This window comes from Alosa alosa, chromosome 15 (genome assembly GCF_017589495.1).
Source record: "Alosa alosa isolate M-15738 ecotype Scorff River chromosome 15, AALO_Geno_1.1, whole genome shotgun sequence".
NCBI classification, from domain to species: Eukaryota; Metazoa; Chordata; class Actinopteri; order Clupeiformes; family Clupeidae; genus Alosa; species Alosa alosa.
This window is the reverse complement of record NC_063203.1, coordinates 10,499,361-10,525,120: the sequence shown is the minus strand read 5'-3', so window position 1 is coordinate 10,525,120 and position 25,760 is coordinate 10,499,361. Positions and strand designations below refer to the sequence as shown.

Here is a 25,760-nt window from a genome sequence, read left to right as displayed (position 1 = left end):
ACTGACTGGATCTAAGAAACGTGACCACATTTCACCTGTGTTTGCTAAACTGCACTGGCTTCCTGTGGAACACAGAATTAATTTTAAAATTCTTCTGTTTGTTTTCAAAGCTTTACATGGTTTAACACCTCAGTATTTATGTGATCTTTTAATTCCTTACTGTCCTCCTAGACCTCTTCGATCATCTTCCCAGTGTCTTCTTTGTGTTCCTTCTGCCTCTCTTAAATCCAAAGGTGACAGAGCTTTCTCTATGCTCCCCAGCTTTGGAATAGCCTTCCTGATGTTGTAAAATCCTGCCCCACTATTAGTAGTTTTAAATCCAACCTAAAGACCTACCTCTTCTCCCTAGCTTTTAACACTCCCTGACCCCCTCACCGCTCCATTATTTTATATGTTTATATGTATGTATGTATGTATGTATTATCCAGGGAAGGGTATTTTGGGTAGGGGAACGTTCACTATGGGTTAATGTTGCAGTTAGTAGGCCTATAGCTTGAAATTAGTGAGGAAATTAAACTCTGTGTGATCGATTTTGTTTAATTACCAATTATGAGCTTTAATTAACCTATGAATATGATAATGAACTCCATCTGTCATTGCTAGTTAGCTACATCGGTGCTGAACGGCTGCTGCTTTGCTTAGATGCTTTCCACGCTACGTTTTGTCTATGGGTGGCTTCGTTGCGCCCGACCTGGCTTGTCTGGAGGCCATTTTCATGCTGTTGATAGCCAAGGGGATTTGCTTGTTTTGTGATTTACTTTTTTTTTTGTTTGAACTCTTTTGTTGCCCTGATTTGTCTACACTGACGGGAGACCTTAGAAGTTGCTGATCCTCAGCGTGGCTGTTTTTGTTTCTTGTTGTGTATCGTCTATGTATGTTTATTTTTGTTTATTGAGTGATCGCTCACCTCGTGTTAGCCATATACCCTGGGCTCTAGAACAGGTGGTCTACTAGCCACCTGTTTACTCCAACTTATGCATGTGTGAACATCTGTAACTTTCACCTGTTCCCTTTCTATTTAGGTGCTGAGGGTTGACAGTGGGAGCAGTGTCCTTGCAGTGGTGGCCTTTGGTGTGCAGTGGCTGTGTTCACCAAGTGTGGCTGTCTCCCTTGCGGTTTGTGTGCGTGTGTGAACTCAGCACGTGTGTGGGGTGTTTTCTATGGATGCTCATTGCTTGAGCCATAGCCTCCCACCGGTAAGCTTCAGCCCTATTCTCCCTCTCCCCCCTGTGTGTGCGTCTGTGCACGTTGATTATAATGTAGTAAGTGTTTGTGCCTTGTTTGATTTGGTGTGCAGTGCCATTGTTTGCTGTGAGATCCAATCGCATGTTGAGTGAATTACTGTGTGTGCTCCTTGGTTTTATAAAGAAAAAAAATCTGTTTTTGTACTAGACTACTGTCTCTGGCTAATCCATCAACGAACCTGAGTGCCTTGCTAGAATAAGAGAACTAATTATTTGGGTGCAAGTCCCATCGTGGCGTAGTCTGCTACTTGTCTGGGCCTAAGCCCTGTTAGTTGTGTTCCACTTGCCACACTGGGATGCCGTCTGGCCCTGTTGCCTTGCCAGGTTTGCAACTGGCCAGCTGCTGTCGGACATCCTCCTCTGTGAAGGGGGGTACGTGGGGTCTTAGTGAGGGAGCTGAGCAAATCCTCACGTGGCAGAGTAATTGTGGGTGTCGAACCGGGCAAAGAAGCTGTTAGGGTGTTGGCAGAGGTTAATGGGTCTGGTGCTGTGGTTCCATTTTTGTTCCTGTCTGGTTAATATTTTGACTCTTTGATAAGCTTGTTTTGTGTTCATGTTACTAAATTCCTGCTCCAGTTTATCTTTGTATTTCATTTTGGCTTTAATGTCGTTTTGTGTCCGTCTATTGAATAGTTTCAGAGTGGCCCAGTCCTTGAATGCTTTTTGTTTTTCTTTGAGGGTGTGCTTGATATGGAGGGTTGATCCAGGGTTTAGAATTTGGGTAACTGGTGATGGGTTTTTTCGGAATAGTGGTGATGATGCAGAACTTTGTGTAGTCCGCTCATCCAAACTTCCCTGGAAAATGCCCCCGTCAGTGCAGGAGAGAGAGCCCTGCAGCTGTGCGATGGCCTCCTCCGACCATTTCGTTCCGATCCAATGTGTTTCAGTTCCGGTTTGTATTGCGGGAGGAGGAACACAAGATTGTGGTAAACAAAATTACGACTTTTATGTTTTTGTCAAATGACAAAACAAAACCCATGATAGCATGCCATATCTGCGATGAGTGGTTTCATTTTGACTGTGTCACTGTAGACACTGATTCTGTAGGATTTATTTGTGCTTCTATTTCGTGCAAAATACAAATAAATCCACAAAAGAATGGATATATACAATAATAAAATGTCCCAACACTGTCAACTACAGTGGGTCAAATATGTGATGTAAGCATGACTTCAGACAAGTATGACTTTAGGCAGGCTAGTATAACAAGCATTAATAGTCAAACTTTGGTGATTCGGGTGCTGATGGCATAGGCCAAAACAAACACATCACAAATACACCACCATCTTCAACTGTATGCACACCAAAAACCAGACACACCGACAGACACACTTACATGGAAGAGACAGGAGATGCAGCGTTTGGAAAAACTGAAATTAGTGAAGAAACTGTCAAATGCCTTTTATCCAATGAAGCTCGTCTTAAACCATTTTCAAAATCTGTCCCAGGAAACAGTGTATTTACACGTCCTCTGGACAATGTCATAAATATAGAAATGGTAGATATTTTCCAAAACATTTTTGGCAACAACTATTTACTTCAGAGATTTCTGAATTTAACCCATACTGTCCAATAGTATTTAAAAGTCATCAATTTACTATAGCATTCTGCTATGACATTCAGTATAACAATGAGACAAAAAACAGAGCCAACATTTTAAATTTACTTTGAGGGTCAAATATTTAATTCTGGAGAGAAACTTAAAGCTTGACCATTTAGGGAGCCAGAAAGAAAAAAGCTTGCTGCTGCTGCTGCAATGAAAAACATTCCAGCTTACAAACTATATAATAACCTTTTGGCAGAGGCAAATGTAAAAGCACTGGCGGCACAAAATAGGAGTGGGATAGGAACAGACTCGTCAATTTTGAGGAAAATTAAATCAGAACTAGTTACTTAGATACAAAAAGAGTTACTTGGATATAAAAAAAAGGATAAAAAAAAAAAAATCTGACTAAACCTATATGACCATATGACCGCCGCTTTGCTGCGCGGCAGTCATAATAATATAATAACTAGTATAACCAAACTAGCCAATTCAGCTAGGTTGCCGAAAGCTAACACTAGTCCTCGTGCTGGTTAGCACAACCCTTGTGGCTTTTTTATAAGTTAAGGGTTGTGTACTGGATTTATAATATCTCAAAAATACTACTAGATTTATACCATATATATACTATTACTATCTATGAGCTACAATCTGCCAGCAATCGAATATCTTTTAATCTTTTAAGTTAAGTCGTGTTGAAAAGAGGCTGAACCTTGCAAACAATTTACTTTTATAGACCACTGAAATCACGCATGAATCACGTGAAAATGACCATCACGTTAGGTTGTGACTGGTTGTAAACGAGATCTAACGCCCTCCTCCGCCCGCGTACATCGGAACTAGCTCCCGGTTATCATTAATAATCGTTTACTACTTTAACGGCACAGACAATCAAAACATCCAGTGGAAACTAGATGGCAGAAGTGTGTAGACTAATCGCCCCACCAGCTTTTTCTACTTTGCCACCTACAGAGTTTGACAGGCACGATATTTCGAAACGCCATGTTATTTCCCATAGACATTTGACGACCGGAAGTTGGGTGGACACGGCTGTTTCGGAGGCGGGACTTATTAATGGTTAAATGACCTGTTCCGGTGAAAATGGTGACTTTCCCCGCTGCGCCTAGCGTCCCCAGGCGGAAAACCAACCTGGCAACATTGAGACTACCGTCCTGGAAAGAGAAGTGAGAAACAAGAAACTCGTTTTAAATCGTGTTTCTTACCTTGTAACATCCACATAGTTCTGCCAAACTTATGCTAACCGTTCGCTAGCTTGTAAACAAATCCATGTGCTTTATCGTTACCTTTTCCTACAGTTTGAAATAGCATAATGCACAATTTCTCCAGCAGAGGGGAAAATCCTGCCAAGTTTCCCTTTTAATAGAGGGTGAAAAATGTTATAGAATCATGCAGTGCAACGTTGATTCAATGATTTAACGTTGACAAAATAATGTTGATTTAACATAGATTCAATAAGTAATTACTATCTAGGATGCGTCAGTTAATATTCATTTCTATACAAACCAAGACGGCGGATTCCTAAAGAAACGCAAGCACCCACATCATAAGTGTATGTAAATTAGCCATGTATCAAAAATTACATTTTACCGTGACTCGAAGAGCTGTAAACAGTGTTGTAAGGCTGTGTGTACAAATCCGCTAGCCTGGCCTCGGCCTGCCTACGTACTTCCGACTTTTGATTTCTTTTCCCTACAGTACTCCGTCTGGAATAGGTTGATTCGCCCTCGTTTACTTCGGCAGTTGGGCAGCCGAACCAACCAGCAAACAGAGGGCATCCCTGAGAGCGATTACGTTACACAGGCATGGTGTTTCAATTACTACCTCCCCGCCCCCGATGCAGCTGACCGCTTGGAATACATCATTGTAGGGAGCGAAAAGGGCTTACACTTATGATCTTTGAGCAAATTTGAATAAAAGGCGCAAATAAGGTTGGTGTGTTATTTTAGCTCTTTCTAGTTTAGCTTATTAACAGGAGTGTCACGAACGAAGTCACAGTCGAGTAGGTTGTTATATCGTCAGCTAAACTTTAAATTTTGTCACTTGAAATAGGCTACGAACGTACCCGAGTCAAACTTTAGTTTAGTAGGCTATATGGTTTCGCTATTTTTCAAACACTAAGAAGGCTCAATATAACATGAAACTTTAATCAAAGCATCATCAGTGTCTCTACATATGAACTCGAGCATTGAGAACATTGTTCGTGTACACATAGTTTACTAAAAAGAAAGATTTTTAGGTTCAGTTAAATTGAAGTCGAACTAGCATTAGTTGATTATTACTATTATTACTACTAGGTTAAACTAACTTTAATTGGAGGTATGATAATAATTGTTGGACTACTATTATATTACGAAGAAATAAATATGGTCTGCTTACTGCTTATCTTGCTTGCTTTCGGAAGATTTTCGCACCAGCGCCACCATCCATCCGTTGGCTTTGCAATCCCACAACTCCTTGTGCAGTCCCTCCCCCAATAACCAGAGAATCTCATGTAGGTACGTACAGTAGAGTCATTTAGCTGGCACTTTTATCCAAAGCAACTTACAAAAGGAAAGGACATCTTAACTCTTTCCCCCATAAAGACGCCATATGACTACCCCCCACAAATCCTTTATGATGAGTTTTGACGATGACTAGAGCAAGTACCGTGTATGCCTTTGTAACAAATAATCTGATCGGCATAGCCGAAACCTAGCAACACCAGGCTAACTAATAGGGGATACATAGTCGCGGGGTTTTCCGAAGTTTGACTATCTAGTAGGTTCTAGCCTCTGAGGGGGAAAAAGACGAGCGTGTCAGCTATCAGAGTGACCTGCGAATGTTGACATTTTGACGATGGTGGCGCGAGTGTTCAGAAAAACGGAAGATGCAGCCTTTTATATTGATAATTTTCTTGATAATGAGTCTGATGGGTCTGATTTTTCTGGGTTTGATGATGATTTTATACCCTCGGAGGAAAGTGACAGCGAAAGTGATGGTCACGAAAATGTCATTGACGAGATGAGAGAAACGGGAGATGTAGCCAGGAGTCGTGTTATAAGGGACCAAACAATCAATCAATTTACTATGGATTCAGGACCGAAGTTGCCAAGGACATTCAATGTAGGAAACGCTACACCCTTGGATTACTTTTTTCTTTTTTTCGTCGAGACAATGTGACAAACTTGTACACGGAGCACTGTGCTCAAGAACACTCGCGAGTTGATAACCTCTTGTTTCCGACTGACGGCGCCGAGATGAGAGCTTTTTTTGGACGAAAAGTGCAGCATAACTACTTACACTGTAATAATGCTGCAGTGCGAGTGACGAGAGCTGATGCTAGCTATCATCCGATAGCTAAAATTGCGCCGGTGTTTGAGATGGCACGTCAAAATTGCAAGCTGTTTTATCAACACGGTCGTGACATTTCTATTGACGAGGCTATGAAAGGCTTCAAAGGCAGAACAGAGCTTGTAATGTACATGCCTAACAAACCAGAAAAGTTTGGAATCTAGTTCTGGGCCCGATGTGACGGCATGTCAGACTTCAAGCTTTATTCAGGGAAACGGGACCAGACACCTCTTTAACGGATCCATGGTTTGGGATACAGGGTCGTGAATGATATGACTGTCGTGTCTGGGAATAAAGAGATGTAATGCAAAACTCCAAAGCTGCTGTCTGATTATGATGTTCCAAAGACACAAGTTTCCTATTGTGTATCAACAACACTCGATAACAGTTTATGTGATGTGTTAATTACAAAATTTCTTCCCTAACAATTTGACAATAGCTAGTTGTGAAGTAGGCCTAAGCTATTCAACTAGCCCACTTGCTTGCAAGACTCCGTGGCTGCACAGTGTGCACCCGCTTCCTTTTTTGGGTTGCGAGATTTTAGGACAAAAAGGTTTAAATTGAAAGTAAGTCATTGTTTATAGTATATATGTAGGGTGTATTTCATACACAATCTAGCAATTTGGGAAATGTCAGACTAACAGAAAAAATGAATGGATCAGTGATTTTAATATCAGTGATATTAAGTTTGATGGTCATGCAAATTACGGGAGTTTTCCGGGAAAAATAACAAAACAGGAGGGCGCCGAGAGGTGACTGAAACCCGGGAAAAACGGGAGTGTTGGCAGGTATGATTTAACCAGGACTACAAATTAATTACATACTTACTATAAAAAGGATTTACCTCCCAATCACAAACCCTCACACACCCCAGTCCAATTAGTCCATACACCAATCACAGTGAGAAACCAGGAAAATGTCCATCACAGGAAATTGTTCATTGTACACAAATAATCATTGTCAACCCACATCTCAGACATTTATCCTTGGAAACCCCAAATCCCAACATTTATGACAATAAACCCCTCCTGACTGTGACAAGCATAGCAGATGAAAGAGGAGACACTGGTTCCATTGGTACCAAGTATATCAATCCATCTGGGTTATAAAAACAGATGAAGTGACTGCAAAATAATAACATCATGTACAAAAATGCAGGGTTACGCAGGTAACCCGGGTTCAGGACAGCCCTGCCACATGGCTCCCCAGCCCAGACTGGAGGCATCCGTGGTTACAGTTTCTCTTGAACTCTGCTGGCCCAGAGGGACACCCTCCTGCAGGTCCAGGGCGGCAAGCCACCAGTGTATGCCTGGAACACAGCCTGCATCCAGCTGCAGAACACATCGCCCGTCCTCGTAGGGGCTCACCTTGTTCCTCGAGAACCACTGTTGCAGCGGCCTCATATGAAGCAAGCCTAGTGGCACAACCTGGGCTGCTGCTGCCATTAGGCCAAGCAGCCTCCGACTGGACATCACAGATATTTGCTTTGCCCCTAGAAGATGGGACAAGCTCTTCCTTAACACAAGCTTCCTCCGAGGAGATAGCCAGGCTCTCATTGTGGTGGAATCTAGCACCAGACCCAGGTACTCTACTGTGGTGCAGGGAACCAGCACTCTTCTCCCTGTTCAGCGCCAAGCCCAACTTGAAGAGGTGTGCCAACACCACCTCTGTGTCGCTCTCTGCCCGCTCCTTGGTTGGGGCACAAATCAACCAGTCGTCCAGATAGTTCAGGACACAACTTTGTACTGGTATGCCGCCCCTTGAAAGAAAAAGCGGAGGTACTTCCTGTGGTCTCTGGATTGGGATATGGAAGTAAGCATCCCGTAGGTCCACTGTTGTGAACCAATCTCCAGGACGAACAAAAGTGAGGACTGTTGACAGACGCAGCATCCTGAAGGGGAGGCGCTGTAAGTGATGAGTAAACCTCCTCAGATTGAGAATGGGGCAGGGGTGTAGTGGGCGTTGGACGCGGGGGAACGCCGTCCCCCCACTTCTTGGAGCATTTTAATAAGCATTTATTAATATAACAACTGTTGTTACCAGTGATAACAACGCATCACGCAAATGTCTCCAATTAGGCCTCTTTGTCCTAAAATTCAAGAATGATCGTCACTTCAAAAGCAGCTGACTGTCCATGAACCCCGTATCCGACACACCGTAGAGCGCGTTTGTGGGCCTCTCCAGGCCGTAGGCTGTGCTGGGGAGGCACTTTGCAAAGATGACAAATGGAGGTATGGCCTCCCCAGCAGTGTTTACGCAGCAGTGCACCGTGACGTGTTCCCTGGTTGTCACCTTGTAACAATCAGCCCTTTACGTCCTTTTTAAACAGCTGTGTTACTATAAACGCACAAGGGGTTCTTGGGAATGAAAGTAATAATCGACAATAACAAAACACTTCAATACTGTCACAAATACTTTTTGCCTTATTACACAAACACATATGCATAAGAGCAGGTATACTGCCGTTAATAAAGCACACAGCAACCAACAAATATTCAACAAATATTTGGTGCGCTGAAAAGACGCACCAAACAGTTGAATTGAATGACGCGCTTAGCGCAGTATATTATTATTACACCAATTATCCCGTGCAACCACACAATACTTGAATCTCCCCAACCCCCTTTGTCTCAGTCCACAAAATTAAACTAAAAGTCCAAACTAAAGGAAAACTTCAGGTCTTTCCCAGGATCGCGCTATAGTCTTTATATTCCAACCAGGAAACAGGTAGGCCGCGAAAATAATCCTCTGTCGGAAACGCAGCGAAAAATAAATAATCCACAACAACAAAGGCAAAAGGTCAAGCGCTGATTCAGTGGTATACCACGCCAAAAAATACTCAAACGAGATAGATCTCACCAGATCCGTTGAACGTCGGGCAACGTTAACACGCGAAGTTGAAGTTTGGGGTCCGGGCACGTCCTCTTGCTGAAGACGCGCGTATGAGGTACAGTCTATGCAGTTGCACAATGTTCTCTCCTCTCCTCCATTAAAGCAGTCTCTTAAGACATGTTTTAAGAGCTCTCAAACCCAAGGGAACTAGCTTTATATCTATGTGGCTGCAGCAAACAATACTGGCGCCACGCATTCAAACACCCTGCACTTGCTGAATCTCTCCACCGAACCCCCAAACACCTGACGCACCCACCTAAGTAAGCTTGTATGCGTGGTCATAGCAATCGCGGGCGGCCGAGGCCTTAAAGAGACACCCCACATTCTTACCAAAACCACAGTGGACAATACATATATTACACAGATATACATATGAATATCATTCCTCATACATAAACATTATAGGAAATCAAGGTAATGTTCTTTGCAATAATAAATGTAAAGGAACACTTAAATTAATGTGACGGTGTCACAACCTGCTGCGCATACACGGTCTTCTGGCCTTTCCCACAGAGGACACACTTTTTGGAGGAGCCCTTGTCGCCGAATCCAGTTTTCCATGTTCAGTTTTCCATGTTCAGGAACAGATTCGTCCATCCCGACGCCTTGCATATCTCCAAGGCAAGCACTAACACCACCGATATACCAACACCGCCATACAGAATATGTAGCTGATCAGGGCCTCCTCCTCATTGGGCAGCAATGCCCGGTTGGGGTGGGGGAGGTGGGCATACTTCCCCTTCCTCCAGTCTTGCAGGGTGGTGTGGGACACGCCGTATTCGGCCGCCACCTTACGAAGGCTCCCTCCCTCCTCCAGGGCCAGCAAGGCCAGCCATAGGTCCTCCTCTGTGTAGTTCTTGGCACGGGGCATTTTCTATATAAAGAACATACAGAGTAACAAACATTTGTTATTTTATTACTATTATTATATAATATTAAATATATTATGATAAACAAATATCAAAGTATGTCGTTTATTTCCTTTCACTGATTAGTGCACAAAGCAGCATGATAGACGCAAATGTCAAAGCTGCCTTTTGAAGAGAGTAATGGCACTCCCTGGTGGCACTTTTATTTATTCACAGCCTAGAAAACTTGGTCCAACACAGGGGTCGGCAACCTTTTTTTTCCAAAGGGCCATTTTTTGATGATAAATACAACATTAAAGGGACATCAGGCAAGCCTGATGCTTTTTCTCTACGAAACTCCCCCTCGCTCGGTCTGAAGCTCTTTTCCTTTTCTTTGCGTCTTCCGTCAAGGGTTTTCGCTGCTTCTTCGCCGGCTCTGCCATTATACACACGTTTGCAACAATCGCTAGCGTTTCGTTAGCCTTCCTCTGTGCTGTGGATGCACGATGGAAACTGAAACTGCTTCGGTCGCCGGGTACAATACACTGAACTTGCAAGCGGGATATTCTTCCTACAGGCAGTAGGGGCGGGCGAGAGAGTCTTCATTCGCCCTGTAATGAGTCATTTAACCATATACCGACTTACGAAGATGAGTAATTAACACGAAAACGTTGCCTGGTGTCCCTTTAAATCAGTCTAGGGCCACAAAGATATCAGAGACGTTTAAACACAGATAGTCAGTCACTGCACTTTACTAACCTACCATTCTATTCTATTATAGTCATGGCTATACTGTATTTCCCTTAATTGTTATCATGAAAATATAGATATAGCCTATTAGTCCATATACTTCAAGTAAAGCTTGACAATTAAATGAAATTATATTAAAATATTTTATTCATTTTCATATTTAGAAAAAGCTGGGGCCAATATAGAGGAGCCAAAGGGCCGCAGGTTGCAGACCCCTGGTCTAACAGTCTACTGAAACAGAATAGTTAACTGTGTAGTTTTGGTTCACAGTTTATATTTTAAACTGAAAATATATACTTCTGTGTAATAAGTATCGAATATATGGCTATCAAACGACGCTAGTTCAGTCTTTCGTTTCTTCCTGCGACGTATTCCGAAGGACATTATTACACCATTACAAAAGTAAAAAAAAAACGTCCTTTAATTTTCACGCTAACATTCTAAACACAAAGGAAAAAGTGAATTCAACATGTCTACTTGACTTTTCATCTCAACACATTTTGCCACAAGTCGTCGCTATAGTTGTTCTCTTCCCCACTTTATTTGAGGACAAACGCCCAAACCCGTCCCCGGGGCCATTTTGAGAAATGTTCAATGTAGAAAGGGTATGTCGCCATACTTCTCTAGCGCAGTCGTTTTCCGTCGACAGTCTTCCAAACGAAGTGCAGCAGAAAGAGGACAACTCAGGGTTTCCACAGGTATTGAAGTTTTTTTATTGACCCGGAAATGATTCATTGCATTCGCTGAAAAAAGTGAGCTGTACGCAACTGTGTTGATTAAATGAAAATTCTAATAACTATTAGTTCAACCTCTACAACATTTAGTCATTTGTGCACATCATAGTAGCAATTTCTCCTTCCTCTGAACAAATTGCAAATGCTTTTGAACGTACTGTATATCAGTTGCTTTGTCATGTCAGTCAAAATGAACTATACCTATGGATGCTTAATAGTCGTTTCCAATAAAACTAATAGTCTTCATTTCATTGCTTGAGTCATTACATACAAAATTGGTGAACTAGCTATCAAATTCTGTCATAATGCTGTAAAATTGCAAAGAGCAATAAAACGGTGAAACATACATATTCAGTGTCTTGTACTCACTTACTCCCCTAACTACAGCAATTTGTAACTTTACTGTAGTTTTCAAATGGCTGTACAACTGTATAGTGATGTCTTGAGCATTTTCAGGTAGTGTCACCGAGTTCTGACCTTTTTTTGCATGGGAAACACTGAGAGCATAAACTGTCTTAATTAAAACATGACAAAGCCATTTGACTATCTTGTTCATAAACGATGGTGTCAAGACTTCTCATTTTGATGACACTGGCAGTTTCATTGACATAAATACTTGCTTTTGAGGAATGGACTATCCATTTTGAGCAAGTGACGTGCTTTTGCAGGTTATCCACTAGGTTTTGCAGTTTCCACTAATTGTTTTGAGAAATGCACTAACTGCTGTGCAAATGTTAATAGTGATGTGAGAAAAGCACCAAAGCGACTGAGAAAAACTGTAATGTAAAACACATAGGTTGGTGAAAGAACTGTAAGCTCAAATTCAGCTCATTAAAGTAAGTGTAAGCTCATTAAAGCATGTTTAGACACACACATTTACACTTAGGCGTACTACACATGATTTTAAAAACCGTACCATTGCAGTTGTTATGATTTGATTGATATGTGACCTAACACATTCGAACAATCTTACATTAAAAAAGCTGCTGAGGTCTGACTTTGTGGTGCTCGGAAATTAAATTAGTTTAATCTTAATTCATGTGATGAAGGACTTTGAACGAAGTTTGACAGGTTTCAGTGCTGAGTAAGGTTAACACTAAATATTTGAATATTTTACTACTAGTAATATATTTTTCCATTACCATTATGGCAAGCAATAGGCTAGGCCTACCTCATTTGTACCTGCAAATCATGAGCAAGTGACCTGATAACCTAAGTTATGAGCACATGAGAGAGACTATTATACTTTCTTGCCCTCTACATCACGGTCATAGCGATCCTATTTATATAAAACAACTTTAGGCCTCCTTTTAAAAGGGTACCCCTTTTTACTACATGGATTAGCTGCCACATAAGTGAAGAGAACAAGTGGAGATTGAGAAACATCCAACACAATGCCTTGGTAGGCCTAATGTTATTAGGTTGGATTTTGTAGTCACTGCAAATTTAACACCCTTGTTTCTATGAAACTGGAAACAATTGAACCAGGAGACTTTGCCAAATATTTGTAATATGTGTAAGAGTAGCCTAGGCTACGTTACACTGACACCATGTCGGCTAACGTCAACGTAATGCTCTGAATTCGCGGCCAACATCAAATCCATAGTTCTAACTATTTGATCGCCAAGTCAAAATTTCCTGGTCAACCACAAATAATTCCACTACTTTTTATTGCTTAGCTAGACTACTTAACCACTTCAACACCATTGACTGTATCTGTTTAAACTGTAACAGTTCAACTATTCAAACTGTAACGATCTAGTTGGCGGGAGCGTGCCGCGATTCCAGTACAACTCCCATGATTTCTGTCCGACTTTGGAAATTTAGTCGCCGACTGTGAAAACAGACCAAAATCGCACAATGTAAGGCTGCCATTACATGTTGCATGCTGAGTTTTGGGGAATTGTGTGAGACAAGGCTGAACAGGACCTTCCACTTTGGATCTTAAAATAAAATGGTAAAAGAAACAGGTAAGGCATCCAGAAGATTATTAATAATGAACTGCGGCCATCAAGCAAATATAACTGTACTGTATAGGTAAGTAGGCCTACCACTGGGTCCTTTTGGAGAAGCAAACGTGGTGCTTGATACAGCTGGGAAGTGGTCAATTGCATCTCCTGGCTCTGGATCATCATCCTGGTCAGAAGCAGAGGTCTCTGTGTCCTCCCTCAAGCGTTGCGGATGAATCAAACGACTACACGTTTACTGTCTAATATACCAACTTGTAAAAGCTTGATATTTCTAATAAGGGTCACCATAACGTTATATTTTCTTTCACCCCTTGTCGTACACTTTTTTGGTCTTCTCCCTCTTAACGTTATTCTCCCGTTGCCTCTCCACTTATCCTCGCGCACCATAGTAACCCCTACTGTAGGTACCCTAGATTCCATTCCAAAGAACTGGGTGGGAGTCCGTCAAGTCAGGCCCACAAATTTACATTTGTGTACATGCTGATAACAACACTTTTAAACATTTATTTAACTCTTGCTGGAGTGAACGCAGAACATGGGCTGTTGCGCAAACAAATTAACTTTATTTCACTCAATAAAGTGATGAATCATGTTTGCCATGCGCTCCACTTTTATGAAACCTTGCGCCCAGGGGTGTGCCAATTAACAACATAAGGTGTGGTCTAACGCATTATCCAAAAATCGCTATCTTACACCCTCTAAAATATGAGACCATGGTGAAGCTAGTTTCACTTTGCCTATGAGTTCAAATAATAGATGAGTGCAAATGCATGTAGGTTATACGCACAAAGGTCACAAAAAGGTTTTAGTGAAGCAAGGTCTAGTGGAATCTTTGTGTTCAGAACACAGATGTCTCGCATGCAAACAGAGTCCTTCAAATGCACCGCTGACTTTGAAAATACTGATGCGCTGTTTGAAGTTGCACTGCTTGCTGTTAAAGTAGTTAGAGTAATGATTTAAATTATATTTTTGCATCCATTTGAACAGTTTCAAAGTTATGAAAATAGGTGACATATTTTTGAAGGTCTCTTCAAGTCTGTCAGGACCACTTGGCTCAAAGCAGAGCTGACATAGGGGAGATCACACTGAACTTAATGTTTAAATATAATGTTGGTTTATTAACGAATGATTTTGCCGAAGTCAGTAAGTGGTAAGCAAACCAAAAGTGTCGTGCATATCAGTATTATGTAAAGCATTAAGTGTAAAGCAAAAAGGTGAACAGGCAAGGAGCGACGACCGCAGCCAGCCTCTCCTCGTCCTATGACCGACCAAAGGATGTATACCCTATCAATGACAAATAAACATTACATTTCAATACATTAAAAAAGAAAAATACTTGTACTTCTGAATACTTAAGTATTTTTAAAAGCAAGTAACTTCTGTACTTCAACTTAAGTAAAAATCTGACTTAGCAACTTTCACTTGTATTGGAGTAATATTTGACATGGTGTATCTATACTTTCACTTAAGTAAAGGAATTGTGTACTTCGTCCACCTCTGCTCATAGGTCTAAATAATAGCGTGTCATATAGTTTTCTGTGAAGGTGTAGTGGGCCGGGTTAAAATATTAGCTATGCGGGCCACTTCAAAAGAGAACTATTCACGTGAGAATATTAGCCTGTGAAGATACAAGGCAGATCCACAGATCTCGCTAGGGTTAGGCTATGTATATGTAGTCATCCTGAAATAAGCGCAGCAGTGGCACATGAAAGCATAGCGACAGTTTCCTAATGGTAGTGGCAGAAAGCGCTGCGCCAGTGGTAGTTGCTCAATGGTAGTTATTGTAGGTAACTTCAAATCAGCGTGATTTACCCTTATAGGCTGGTTTCACACTTTATTATTTTAAATGCTTACGAAAATTCGACTGGATCTGACTGTATATTTGTGGTATGCTAGCTCTGTTTATTTACCCGCCACAGTGGCTGGTAAGTTGGCCAAATTCACCCGCCAGTACACAAATTCACCCGTATTTGGTGGACGGGTGCTAATTTCCATCCCTGTTATACAAGCATGTTAAACATTATGATGCTCCGGACCTTTGCTTGTGGAAATTTTCCGTAACTGGACCTCCCTGAAGTTTAATTGAATACCCCTGGTTTAAAGGATGTAATGCCCAAAACACCCATGACTGAAGAAAAGAAACAGATGAACAATGCGCCCGACGTCTGATCACGCAGAATGTGGACTGGACACGCCCTAAATGTCTTTAAAGGAATTATCCAGAGTAAAATGCACTTTAGATCAATTTACGGATGATTGGGAGTACATACGTTGAGCTGACATCCAAATCATGTCATTCGGTGTTTTGAGAAAGTTCGATTTTACCGTTTTTAGTCAAAACTCGTTAGCCTGGAAGTGACCGAGGCATGTCATTTCGCCGCTACAAAACGCTATTTTTATACCTCTTCTACAGTTCCAAATAACATTACACTTACGTGGTAGTGAGTAGAGGGTCCCTAAAGCCAAACCGAAGTATCCCGAGGCCTTTATGTGATCTGATAGAGAGTCCAGAATGAATTTCATCAAGCCAGTACCTTTCTGGAAATGTTGCCATCTTTGCTGCCATCTTCAGGGGAAAGTCCGTAGGAGTCGATTGCTGAGTGTGGAGTAACACGCTCTGGAAATTCACAATTTCGTCGGCTTTTTTTTTTTTTTTTTTTTTTTAAACTAGTCCAGTATTTCTTTCGAAATTGAAATTAAGTTGTATGGACTGGACTATGGTTTTTTTTTTTTTTTTTTTTTAAAACGGCGACGAAATTGCGAATTTCCAGAGCGTGTTACTTCATACTCAGCAATCGACTCCTCCGGACTTTCCCCTGAAGATGGCAAACTCCTGTGTGAGTGAACTGTAGCCGTAACAGGCAGCCACATCGTTGCAGCATGTTTTGTACATTGTATAAAGGGAAAATATATGAATTGGATAACATTTTATTTATTGCAATATATTTCAGCCTTGGGATCCCTTTCGTCCTCCTCCTCCCTCCTCCTCCTGCCTCCTCTCCTCCCTCCTTTCCTCTTCTCTCCTTTTCCTCTTCTCCCTCCTTTCCTCTTCACTCATTTCCTCCTCTCCTTTTCTCCTCCTCCCTCTTTTCCTTCTCTCTCTTTTTCCTCCTCTCCTTTTCATCTCCTCTCTTTTTTCAGCTATTTATTTTGCCAACTGCACTCTTCCTTCTCACTATTTGCCTCTCTCTCTTCTTCCTCTCCACAATCTCCTCTTTTTCTCTCTTATTTTCCACCCTTCTGTTCTTCTTTCCTCTGTTTCTTGGAAGCCTTTTTCTCTTCCACTTTTTCTTTGTCATCTCCTTTCTCTGTCTTCCTCTCCTCAACCTTTTTTTTCAGCTTTCTCGTGATTATTTTTCAGCTATTTCTTCTGTCCTTACTTCCATTTCTCTCAATCCAGGAAACACTTCCTCATTTCCTCCTACCTTTTTCAGGTCTTTTCCCTTGCTGCCAGATATTTTTTGTGTGTTTGGGTATCATGTGATGTGTGTGGGTGTATGTATTTTGAGAAAATTGTCTCCTATCTCATCCATGTCTCTTTTCCCCTTGTTTCCACTTATTCATTACAAAAATATATGTGGCTATTTGTGCAATTGGTGTGATGTATGTAGGTGGGTGCATGTATTTTTGTAACATTGTCTCTGAAGATTTAGACAATGGAGGCCTTTCTCTCCTCCTTCTCCCTCTTCTTCCTCTCCTCAATCTCCTCTTTCATTCTCTTTTTCTCATCTTTCTCTTTGTCTTTGGCATCAGCGATTTCTTTAGCCAGCCTTTTCTTCTCCTCTTTCTTCCTCTGTTTCTCTTCTTCAAGAAGATGCTTCCTCATTTCCTTCTCCATCTTTTTCTGCTCTTTTTCTTCCTGTTTCTTTGCTGCCAACTCTTCCTTCTCTCTCTTTTTCCTCTCTGCCAACTCTTCCTTCTCTCTTTTTTTTCCATGTGGCTATTTATTACTAGTGGTGTGATGTATGTAGGTGGGTGCATGTATTTTTGTAACATTGTCTCTGAAGATTTAGACAATGGAGTGCTTCTCTCTCTCCTTCTCCCTCTTCTTCCTCTCCCTCAATCTCACCTCTTTCATTCTCTTTTCTCATCTTTCTCTTTGTCTTTGGCATCAGCGATTTCTTTAGCCAGCCTTTTCTTCTCCTCTTTCTTCCTCTGTTTCTCTTCTTCAAGAAGATGCTTCCTCATTTCCTTCTCCATCTTTTTCTGCTCTTTTTCTTCCTGTTTCTTTGCTGCCAACTCTTCCTTCTCTCTCTTTTTCCCTCACTGCAACTCTTCCTTCTTTTTTCCTTGCTGCCAGATATTTTTTTGTGTGTGTTTGGGTATCATGTGATGTGTGTGGGTGTATGTATTTTTGAAAATTGTCTCTATCTCATCCATGTCTCTTTTCCCCTTGTTTCCACTTATTCATTACAAAAATATATGTGGCTATTTGTCTAATTGTATTGATGTATGTAGGTGGGTGCATGTATTTTGTAACATTGTCTCTGAAGATTTAGACAATGGAGGCCTTTCTCTCCTCCTTCTCCCTCTTCTTCCTCTCCTCAATCTCCTCTTTCATTCTCTTTTTCTCATCTTTCTCTTTGTCTTTGGCATCAGATTTCTTTGGCAGCCTTTTCTTCTCCTCTTTTCTTCCTCTGTTTCTCTTCTTCAAGAAGATGCTTCCTCATTCCTTCTCCATCTTTTTCTATTTTTCTTCCTGTTTCTTGCACCTTAACTCTTCCTTCTCTCTCTTTTTCCTCTCTGCCAACTCTTCCTTCTCTCTTTTTTTCCTTGCTGCCAGCTCTTCCTTCTCTCTCTTTTTCCTCACTGCCAGTTCTTCCTTCTCTCTCTTTTTCCTCACTGCCAGTTCTTCCTTCTCTCTCTTCTCCTTCTCTGCAAGTTTCTTCTCCAGTCTCTTCTTTTCTTCTTTTGCCCTCTTTCTCTCCATTCTTAGTGTTTTCTTTTCCTTAGAGGCCGTGCGCTTCTCCAGTTTCTTCATTGCTGTTATGAGCTGCTTTTCTTCATCTGCGAGTCGCCTTCTCTCTTGCTTTTCTTTGGCCTTCTGTTCCCGCTGCAGGATCTTCATCATCCGTCTTTCTTTCTTTTCCTCCACTTTCACCTTCCCAACACATTTAGGACACTTGAGCTCCACAGCTTTCAGAGTGTTTTGGCACACTAGGATGGTGGGAGGGCCGTGACATGTGTGTCCCACAGGGACACCACCCTCATATTCCACTTTGTGTGGGACAGAGCAACAGTCCAGGCAGATGTTGAGTTCCCTAATATTAGCACTGAACTCGAGGACAGACTCAGCAACGTCAGGGTACTCGTGACCCACTAGGTCATCTTCACAAGCTTTCACCATCTCCTCTCTCAATCTCTTCAGCTGCTCCTGAGTGTTCAGCTGGGGGTCTCTGGATGCATCCCCGGACAGAACAGGTTTAATCTTGGTGGGACGGGGCTGGACCTGCTTAGGCCCATTAGCACTGAACTCAAAGACAGACTCATTGACAGACAGACTGTCAATGGCGGAACCCACCAGATCATTTTGGGAAGATTTCGGAAGCGTCTCCTCTTCAGACAGACTGTCAATGGCGGAACCCACCAGATCATTTTGGGAGGATTTCGAAAGTGTCTCCTCTTTTTTTCTCCTCAGTCCAATGTCAAACTGGACGACCACTTCAGGGCAAGAGGCAGCTCTAGAATTCAAGGCAGCCGGGGCAGAAGGTGCCCTGGATGGCTCGTTGTTGAACAGCTGTGGTGCTGGAACAGGAGGCCGCTCAGCCAAAGAGGGCTCAGATTGAGTTTTCCCGACGCTCAGAGTGCTGCTTTGGCAGAATGCATCCCTCAGCACCTCTGAATGTGATGGGGGCGCATTAGCGCTAGGCTGGATGTTCACCTCTGCGTACGAAGCAGCCTGGGGGACAGGCAGAGGAGCTGATGTCAGGCCTGCAGTGCACAGCTTGTTCCCAGCGATCTCACATGCAAAAGCATGTAGTGTGGTATCCAGTGAGGGCTCTGAGTGGTATATACGAGCCTTCACATAGCTGAAGGGGCAGGCGACACCATGAATACGCCTGCTTAAAACTGACCCCCTACAACTCGGCCGAAACTGCAGGGTGGTGCGCACAGGAAATCTTGGACGCACAGAGTGGGGAACCACCTCCCTAGCACCATCCCAGATGGGAACCGGAACAGTCAAGGCTGATGATGTTCCCTCATGTCTCATCTGAGTTGAAGACAGAAGGACACATTTGAAACTGATATTTTAATCTTGATTTACTTCCACAAGGTGACAGAATCTCATTTGTTTAGTTGGCTCAGAGCATGAAATGGTCCTTGTTCTCTCACCTGTAACAGAGAGCGCAGTCTCCCCACCTCAGCCCAGAGACTCTGGTTCTCCAGGCGCATCGTCTGGCACCAGGTCAGCAGCTGTCTCCACATCACCTCTGAGTCGGCCAAGGGCTCTCCTTGCAGGAGGGCTTCTAATGCCTGGCCAATGGTCCTCGAGGAGAGGAAGGGTGCTACAGTCTGCAAATCAAAGTTTATTTATGTGACACACACACACACACACTCATACACGCACACACAGTTTTCATACCTCATCCACTTCTCCCTCCGATAGTTCAGCGTCATCATCTGACTGCAAAGTTCAAGTAGACTACTTGTTAACGCCCAGGGAAAAGGGGAAATATAAGGAAATGCTAGTGTGCAAATACTATCTCTTTTCAACAATTAAAACGTGAGACATACTTGATATGGCTGAACATGTTGTGGTGGATCACAAGAAGACATCCTCTAGTGAAATCTAAGGAGAAAATTAGATGTATTTGGGATTATTACAAAATGCAACAAACATTATTGGTGTGTGTGAGAGAGAGAGATGGTATAAGAACATATGCATGTGCAAGTTATGCGTATGTTCTTATACCATCTCTCACACAAAACCACCTAAAGCATACATTGGGTCTATCAACTGACCTAATGTATCGCTCACATTTCATAATGTTCCTATTCGTTCAACGTTGTGGTTCATAGGTCATTTAAAACAATTTACTTAAATCCCATACACTTGTCTACACTATACCTCTCGAAATCATTGGTCAAAAGATGACATCAACAACTCAGCTAAACCAAAACACTCTGCACAGGCTGAAACAGAGATATGCCCAACCTCCCCTGCTGTGGGGCCCTCTGATAACCACCCGCTAGCCTCCACTGAAATGCAGACCTTGGAGAAACATAAACAACCAGCTCAACAATGCCAAGCCATGTCCACTGGACAAGATAAGATGGGTGCTGCTAAAATGACTCAAAGTCAATCACTGGCGTCAAACTCCCTGGAATCTCAGCAAACAAATGGATGTGATGAGCATGAGGAGATAGCACCTATCAAAGCTGCTGAGAGGGATATCAGAAAGGAAGGGTCATGTTGTAACACCAGTACCAATACCCCTCCCACCTCCGTCGTCTCCTTGTCACCACAAAGACACAACAACATGGAATACACTACTGGAATACATGCTGAAAGCGGAGCATCTGCAACAAACTTCCCAGAACCTCAGCAGGCAGATGGAGACTCTGGATCAATTTTCAACCCCAACCTCCTTGATTTCCCATCACCACCCACACCCAATCCGTCCCCCCACCCAATCAAACTCCCCAGGCCACACAAACCCCCTAATCTCCCATCCCCATCCCCACCCCTTCATCCCACCACCCACTCAAACTCCACAGGATCCCCTGAATACCCATCACCATCCCCACCCAAGCACATGATGTTCCCTGCAAGAATGGAGAGACTGCTACCAGTAGCCATGCAGAGTTTTACTAGCCCAAGATTATTAGCACCAAAGAAGCGAAGGGCACCTTCACCCCCTCGCCCTCCCCCTCCCCGTTTAGAAGGATCTCTTAAGCAGCAGCAACCTCTTAGTTCATTTTCTCAGCCGGCATATAGCAAGGAATGTGCAGTGGAAAATACAGATGGCAGCAGCAGGGGACAATTATATGATGACTGTATTGCATGACATTCTCAGGGTCCCTGCAATATAAATGGTACTGACAGTAGTTTTGAGAACATGCCGGGACCCAGTAAGCCCATGACATTCTCTATTCCTGTATTGACAAGAAATAGAACACAAATGCATCGAGCTTATAGGGTAAACCAGTCCAATCTCCTACCCGTACCACATCAACCTCAGATTTCCCCCATGGATCATATTTCCCCAACACTTAAACTAACAAAACTAGCACTCCTAAATATCAGATCTCTTTCAAACAAATCATTCTTAATTCATGATCTAATTTGCACACACAACCTTGATTTTTTACTTTTAACTGAGACATGGTTAGATCAAGCAAACAGTGCTGCTACTCTCATCGAATCAGCTCCCCCAAACTTCAGTTTCTTGAGTGCTACCAGGGCAAATAAAAGAGGTGGGGGGATAGCCACAATTTTCAAGACGTCTTTTCAGTGCAATCAGTCGTCATTCGGTGACTACATTTGAATATCTGTGTGCATGCATTAAGTCTTCTCCTCAGATTTTATTACTGACAATTTACAGGCCTCCAAAACATTCAGCTAAAGTTTTTCTTGAAGAGCTAGGTGAACTGCTATCAGTTGTTTGCATAGAGTATGACTGTCTTATTATATCAGGGGATCTAAACTTGCATGTGGATAATCCTGAAAACAATTATGCCAAGGAATTCATTGCACTAATCGATACTTTCTCCCTAACACAGCATGTACAGGGGCCAACACACTCTCTCGGCCATACCCTCGACCTTGTTATCACAAAGGGTCTCGATGTCTCTACAGCTGTTAAAGACCTGGCCTTATCTGATCATTTTTGCGTGTTCTTTGATGTGTCTATGTCCCCACACACTCAAAACACAGCTATGATGGTAAAAGGAGAATCATAAATGATCAGACAAGTGCTCTCTTTGAGCAAGCACTTTCACTAAAAGCCAAGTCAACTGTCAGACTCTGAAGACTTATTTGATCACTTTAATGCAAAAATGGCAAACATTATGGATGACATTGCTCCATTACAATTCAAGAAAGTTAAGGACAAACAGAAAGCACCATGGAGGCAAAATCCAGCAGTTAAACTTCTAAAAAGAGAGTGTAGGAAGACTGAAAGAAAATGGCGTAAATACAAACTTCAGATCCACTATGAAATCCATAAAAGAGATGCTCCGCACATATAACTCTGAAATATGCAAAGCAAGACAGTCTTTCTTTTCTAACATTATCAATAGAAGTTCAAATAACACTCGTATTCTATTTTCAACTGTTGATAAGTTAACAAATCCCCCCTCACAATTAGCGCCTGAACTTCTCTCAACTAATAAATGCAATGAGTTTTCATCTTTTTTTTAAAGGTAAAATTGACAAAATCAGACTCAACATATCTGCTCAATTACAAATTCAACAACCTGAACTTCCAGCAACAAACAGAGGGAAACTAAACTTGATGTCAGAGTTCAGCTTGATAGACTCTGAAAACACTTGAAAAAAACGGTACAGAATCTCAGCCCTTCCACATGTGTCTTAGACACTCTGCCTACCAATTTCTTCAAAACTGTTTTTCACCTCATAGCGGCGGATGTCCTTCAAATTGTTCAAATCATTGCTGTCTGGCACTTTTCCTAAGTCACTGAAAACAGCTGTTGTAAAGCCACTTCTCAAGAAGAATAACCTGGATGCCTCCATGCTAAACAATTACAGGCCCATATCCAATCTACCTTTTATTGGCAAAATTATTGAAAAAGTAGTCTTTAATCAATTAACCACCTTCCTAACATCAAATGGGTATTTTGATTACTTTCAGTCTGGTTTTCGGGCAAATCACAGCACTGAAACAGCTCTCATTAAAGTTTCCAATGACATACGCCTCAACACAGATTCAGGTAAAACATCAGTCCTAGTGCTACTGGACCTTAGTGCAGCATTTGACACTGTTGATCACAATATTTTACTACACAGACTAGAACACTGGGTTGGATTTACAGGCATAGTTATCAGCTGGCTAAAATCATATCTACAAGAAAGGAGCTTCTTTGTTGCCATCGAAACTGTACCTCAACACCAACGTCCTTGACCTGTGGTGTTCCCCAGGGTCGATCTTGGGGCCACTATTATTCAACCTCTATATGCTCCCCACTTGGACAAATCATTCAAAATAATTTGATTTCATATCATAGCTATGCAGATGACACACAAATTTACTTAGCTCTATCACCAAACAACTATGGTCCTCTTGAATCTATGTGTCAGTGTATAGAACAAATCAACACCTGGATGTCTCAAAATTTTCTTCAGCTGAACAAAGAAAAACTGAAGTAATTATATTTGGTAAAATGAGGAAAGACTTAGGGTTGCCACTCTCCTTGACACAAAAGGGTTGAAGGCAAAGGATACTGTTAAAAATCTTGGTGTATTAATTGACAGTGATCTAAATTTCAACAGCCACATGAAAGCGATAACTAAATCAGCTTTTTTACCACCTCAAAAATATTGTCAAACTCAGAGGGCTGATGTCAAAACATGACTTAGAAAAACTCATTCATGCATTTATCTCCAGCAGGGTTGATTACTGCAATGGACTGTTCACAGGCCTTCCTAAAAGACTATTAAACAGCTTCAGGTGATACAAAATGCAGCAGCTAGGACTCTAACAAAAACTAAAAGAACTGACCACATTACTCCAATTCTTAAGTCCTTGCACTGGCTTCCAGTAAGTCACAGAATTGACTTTAAAAGCACTATTGCTTGTTTATAAATCAGTAAATGGAGCAGGACCTAAATACTTGTCAGACATGCTTCAGCAGTACACACCTTCTCGTCCTCTCAGGTCCCAGGTGAAAAACCTGCTAGTAAAACCTACAGTTAGAACTAAACATGGCTAAGCAGCTTTTAGCTGCTATGCTCTCAGCTGTGGAACCAACTTTTAGGATGACATTAAAAGGTCCCAACTGTAGCCAGTTTTAAATCTAGACTTAAGACCAAACTGTTCTCAGGCGGCTTTCTGCTAACTATGCCGAGTTACAAATTCTGAATCTGCCTCGATAATTATTCTACTTTGTCTTTTATTACTTTTTTTACTACTTTTGCCTTTGTTTTTGCTTACTAATTATTCTTTATTTTTAAATGATTTTACCTTGTGTTTTATGTTTTCTTTTTATTATGATCTTTACCTTTTAACTATTCTTTGACTATATTGCCCTTCTATGCTTTTATTTGTTATTATCGTTTGGTTTTGTTTATGTAAAGCACATTGAATGACCTCTGTGTATGACATGTGCTATATAAATAAACTTGACTTGACTTGACTTGACTAAATCTACAACGTTTATGTCCGCTGTCTAATATACTTACACGTAAATATACTATTTTAACTAGGCCTACTTTTGACTTACCACAAACGCAGTCGCGTTATTTCTTTTGTATGTCGTTCGTTATATGGTCCTATCGTGCAATTCTAACTTCTCTAACTTTCCAAGTGAAGCAACAACCTTGTCAAATAAATTATAAAGGAATTGTATCATTATGACGTTGAAATTGTGTAATCCTTACCTGGACAACAGGTGGCGTCACAAACATTGACAGTAGACAGACACGCGTTCTACGCGCTCTAGGCTACATTGTTCAGTCCTGCCATGAAAAATTAGATAACAGCCTACAGTGAAAGGCCGTTATCGTATTACAGTTTTAACACCTAGACCTAAGCCGCTTCCACCCACATATGGTTGTTATAAAACATGGCTGTGAAGTTCAGAGTGAGCGCTTGAATTAAATTCGGCATCTTTTGTCTTGTATGTCATTTGTTATTTTGTAAATTTGTTTGATTATGTCTTGGTGTCGCGGGTACGCTGGCGACTACGCCGCTCCGCCGGGCATCTTTTGCCTTTTGTGTCAATGTCTTATGTGTGGAGCGCTTTGGGTTGCACTCTGTGCATGTGAAATGCGCTATACAAATAAACTGACTTGACTTAAATATGAATAGCATAGGCTACACTACGTTATCTGTAGCCTACTCGCCTTGACACGTTTTCACTGTAGGCTAGCCTACTTCACGCAATTATCGGAGCACATAGCGTAAGAGGCCTGTGGAAATTCATCTGCCAAATCTCTGACATTTTAAAAACATATTATTGTTCATATTTGCAATGACTGCGACGCTCTCTTCAGTCAAGCAGGTTACTTACCCCTTTTGAAACTGATCATGGTGGATGTTGTATGAAATTGATGTATAGCTTTTTAATCAAAGAGCAGCATGCGCCTGTTTTGCATTTCGAACAGCTGTAGTATATTACGATGTTAAACCAACACAATAAATCCAAACCCACTAGATTTTAGATGTCCCGCAGTGTCCCACATTAGGGCAATTCACCTTATTCTTAATTAAATATAGCCCTATCACAACAGAATGAGGGATGTTTGC

General features: G+C 41.8%; 1 protein-coding gene across 1 annotated transcript; it reads right to left on the bottom strand.

Annotated features, from left to right (window-relative positions):
* Positions 1-1,512: 1,512 nt before the first annotated feature.
* LOC125308638 lies at positions 1,513-24,824 on the bottom strand. Its single transcript, XM_048265200.1, has 9 exons — positions 24,736-24,824; positions 20,068-20,122; positions 19,916-19,957; positions 19,666-19,845; positions 18,176-19,543; positions 9,677-9,904; positions 8,268-8,430; positions 7,506-7,985; positions 1,513-1,604 (listed from the first exon to the last, which is right to left on the bottom strand). Exons 2-9 carry the CDS (start codon positions 20,107-20,109, stop codon positions 1,513-1,515), a joined length of 2,595 nt encoding a protein of 864 aa, XP_048121157.1. The 5' UTR covers positions 20,110-20,122; positions 24,736-24,824.
* Between the last annotated feature and the right edge of the window lie 936 nt (positions 24,825-25,760).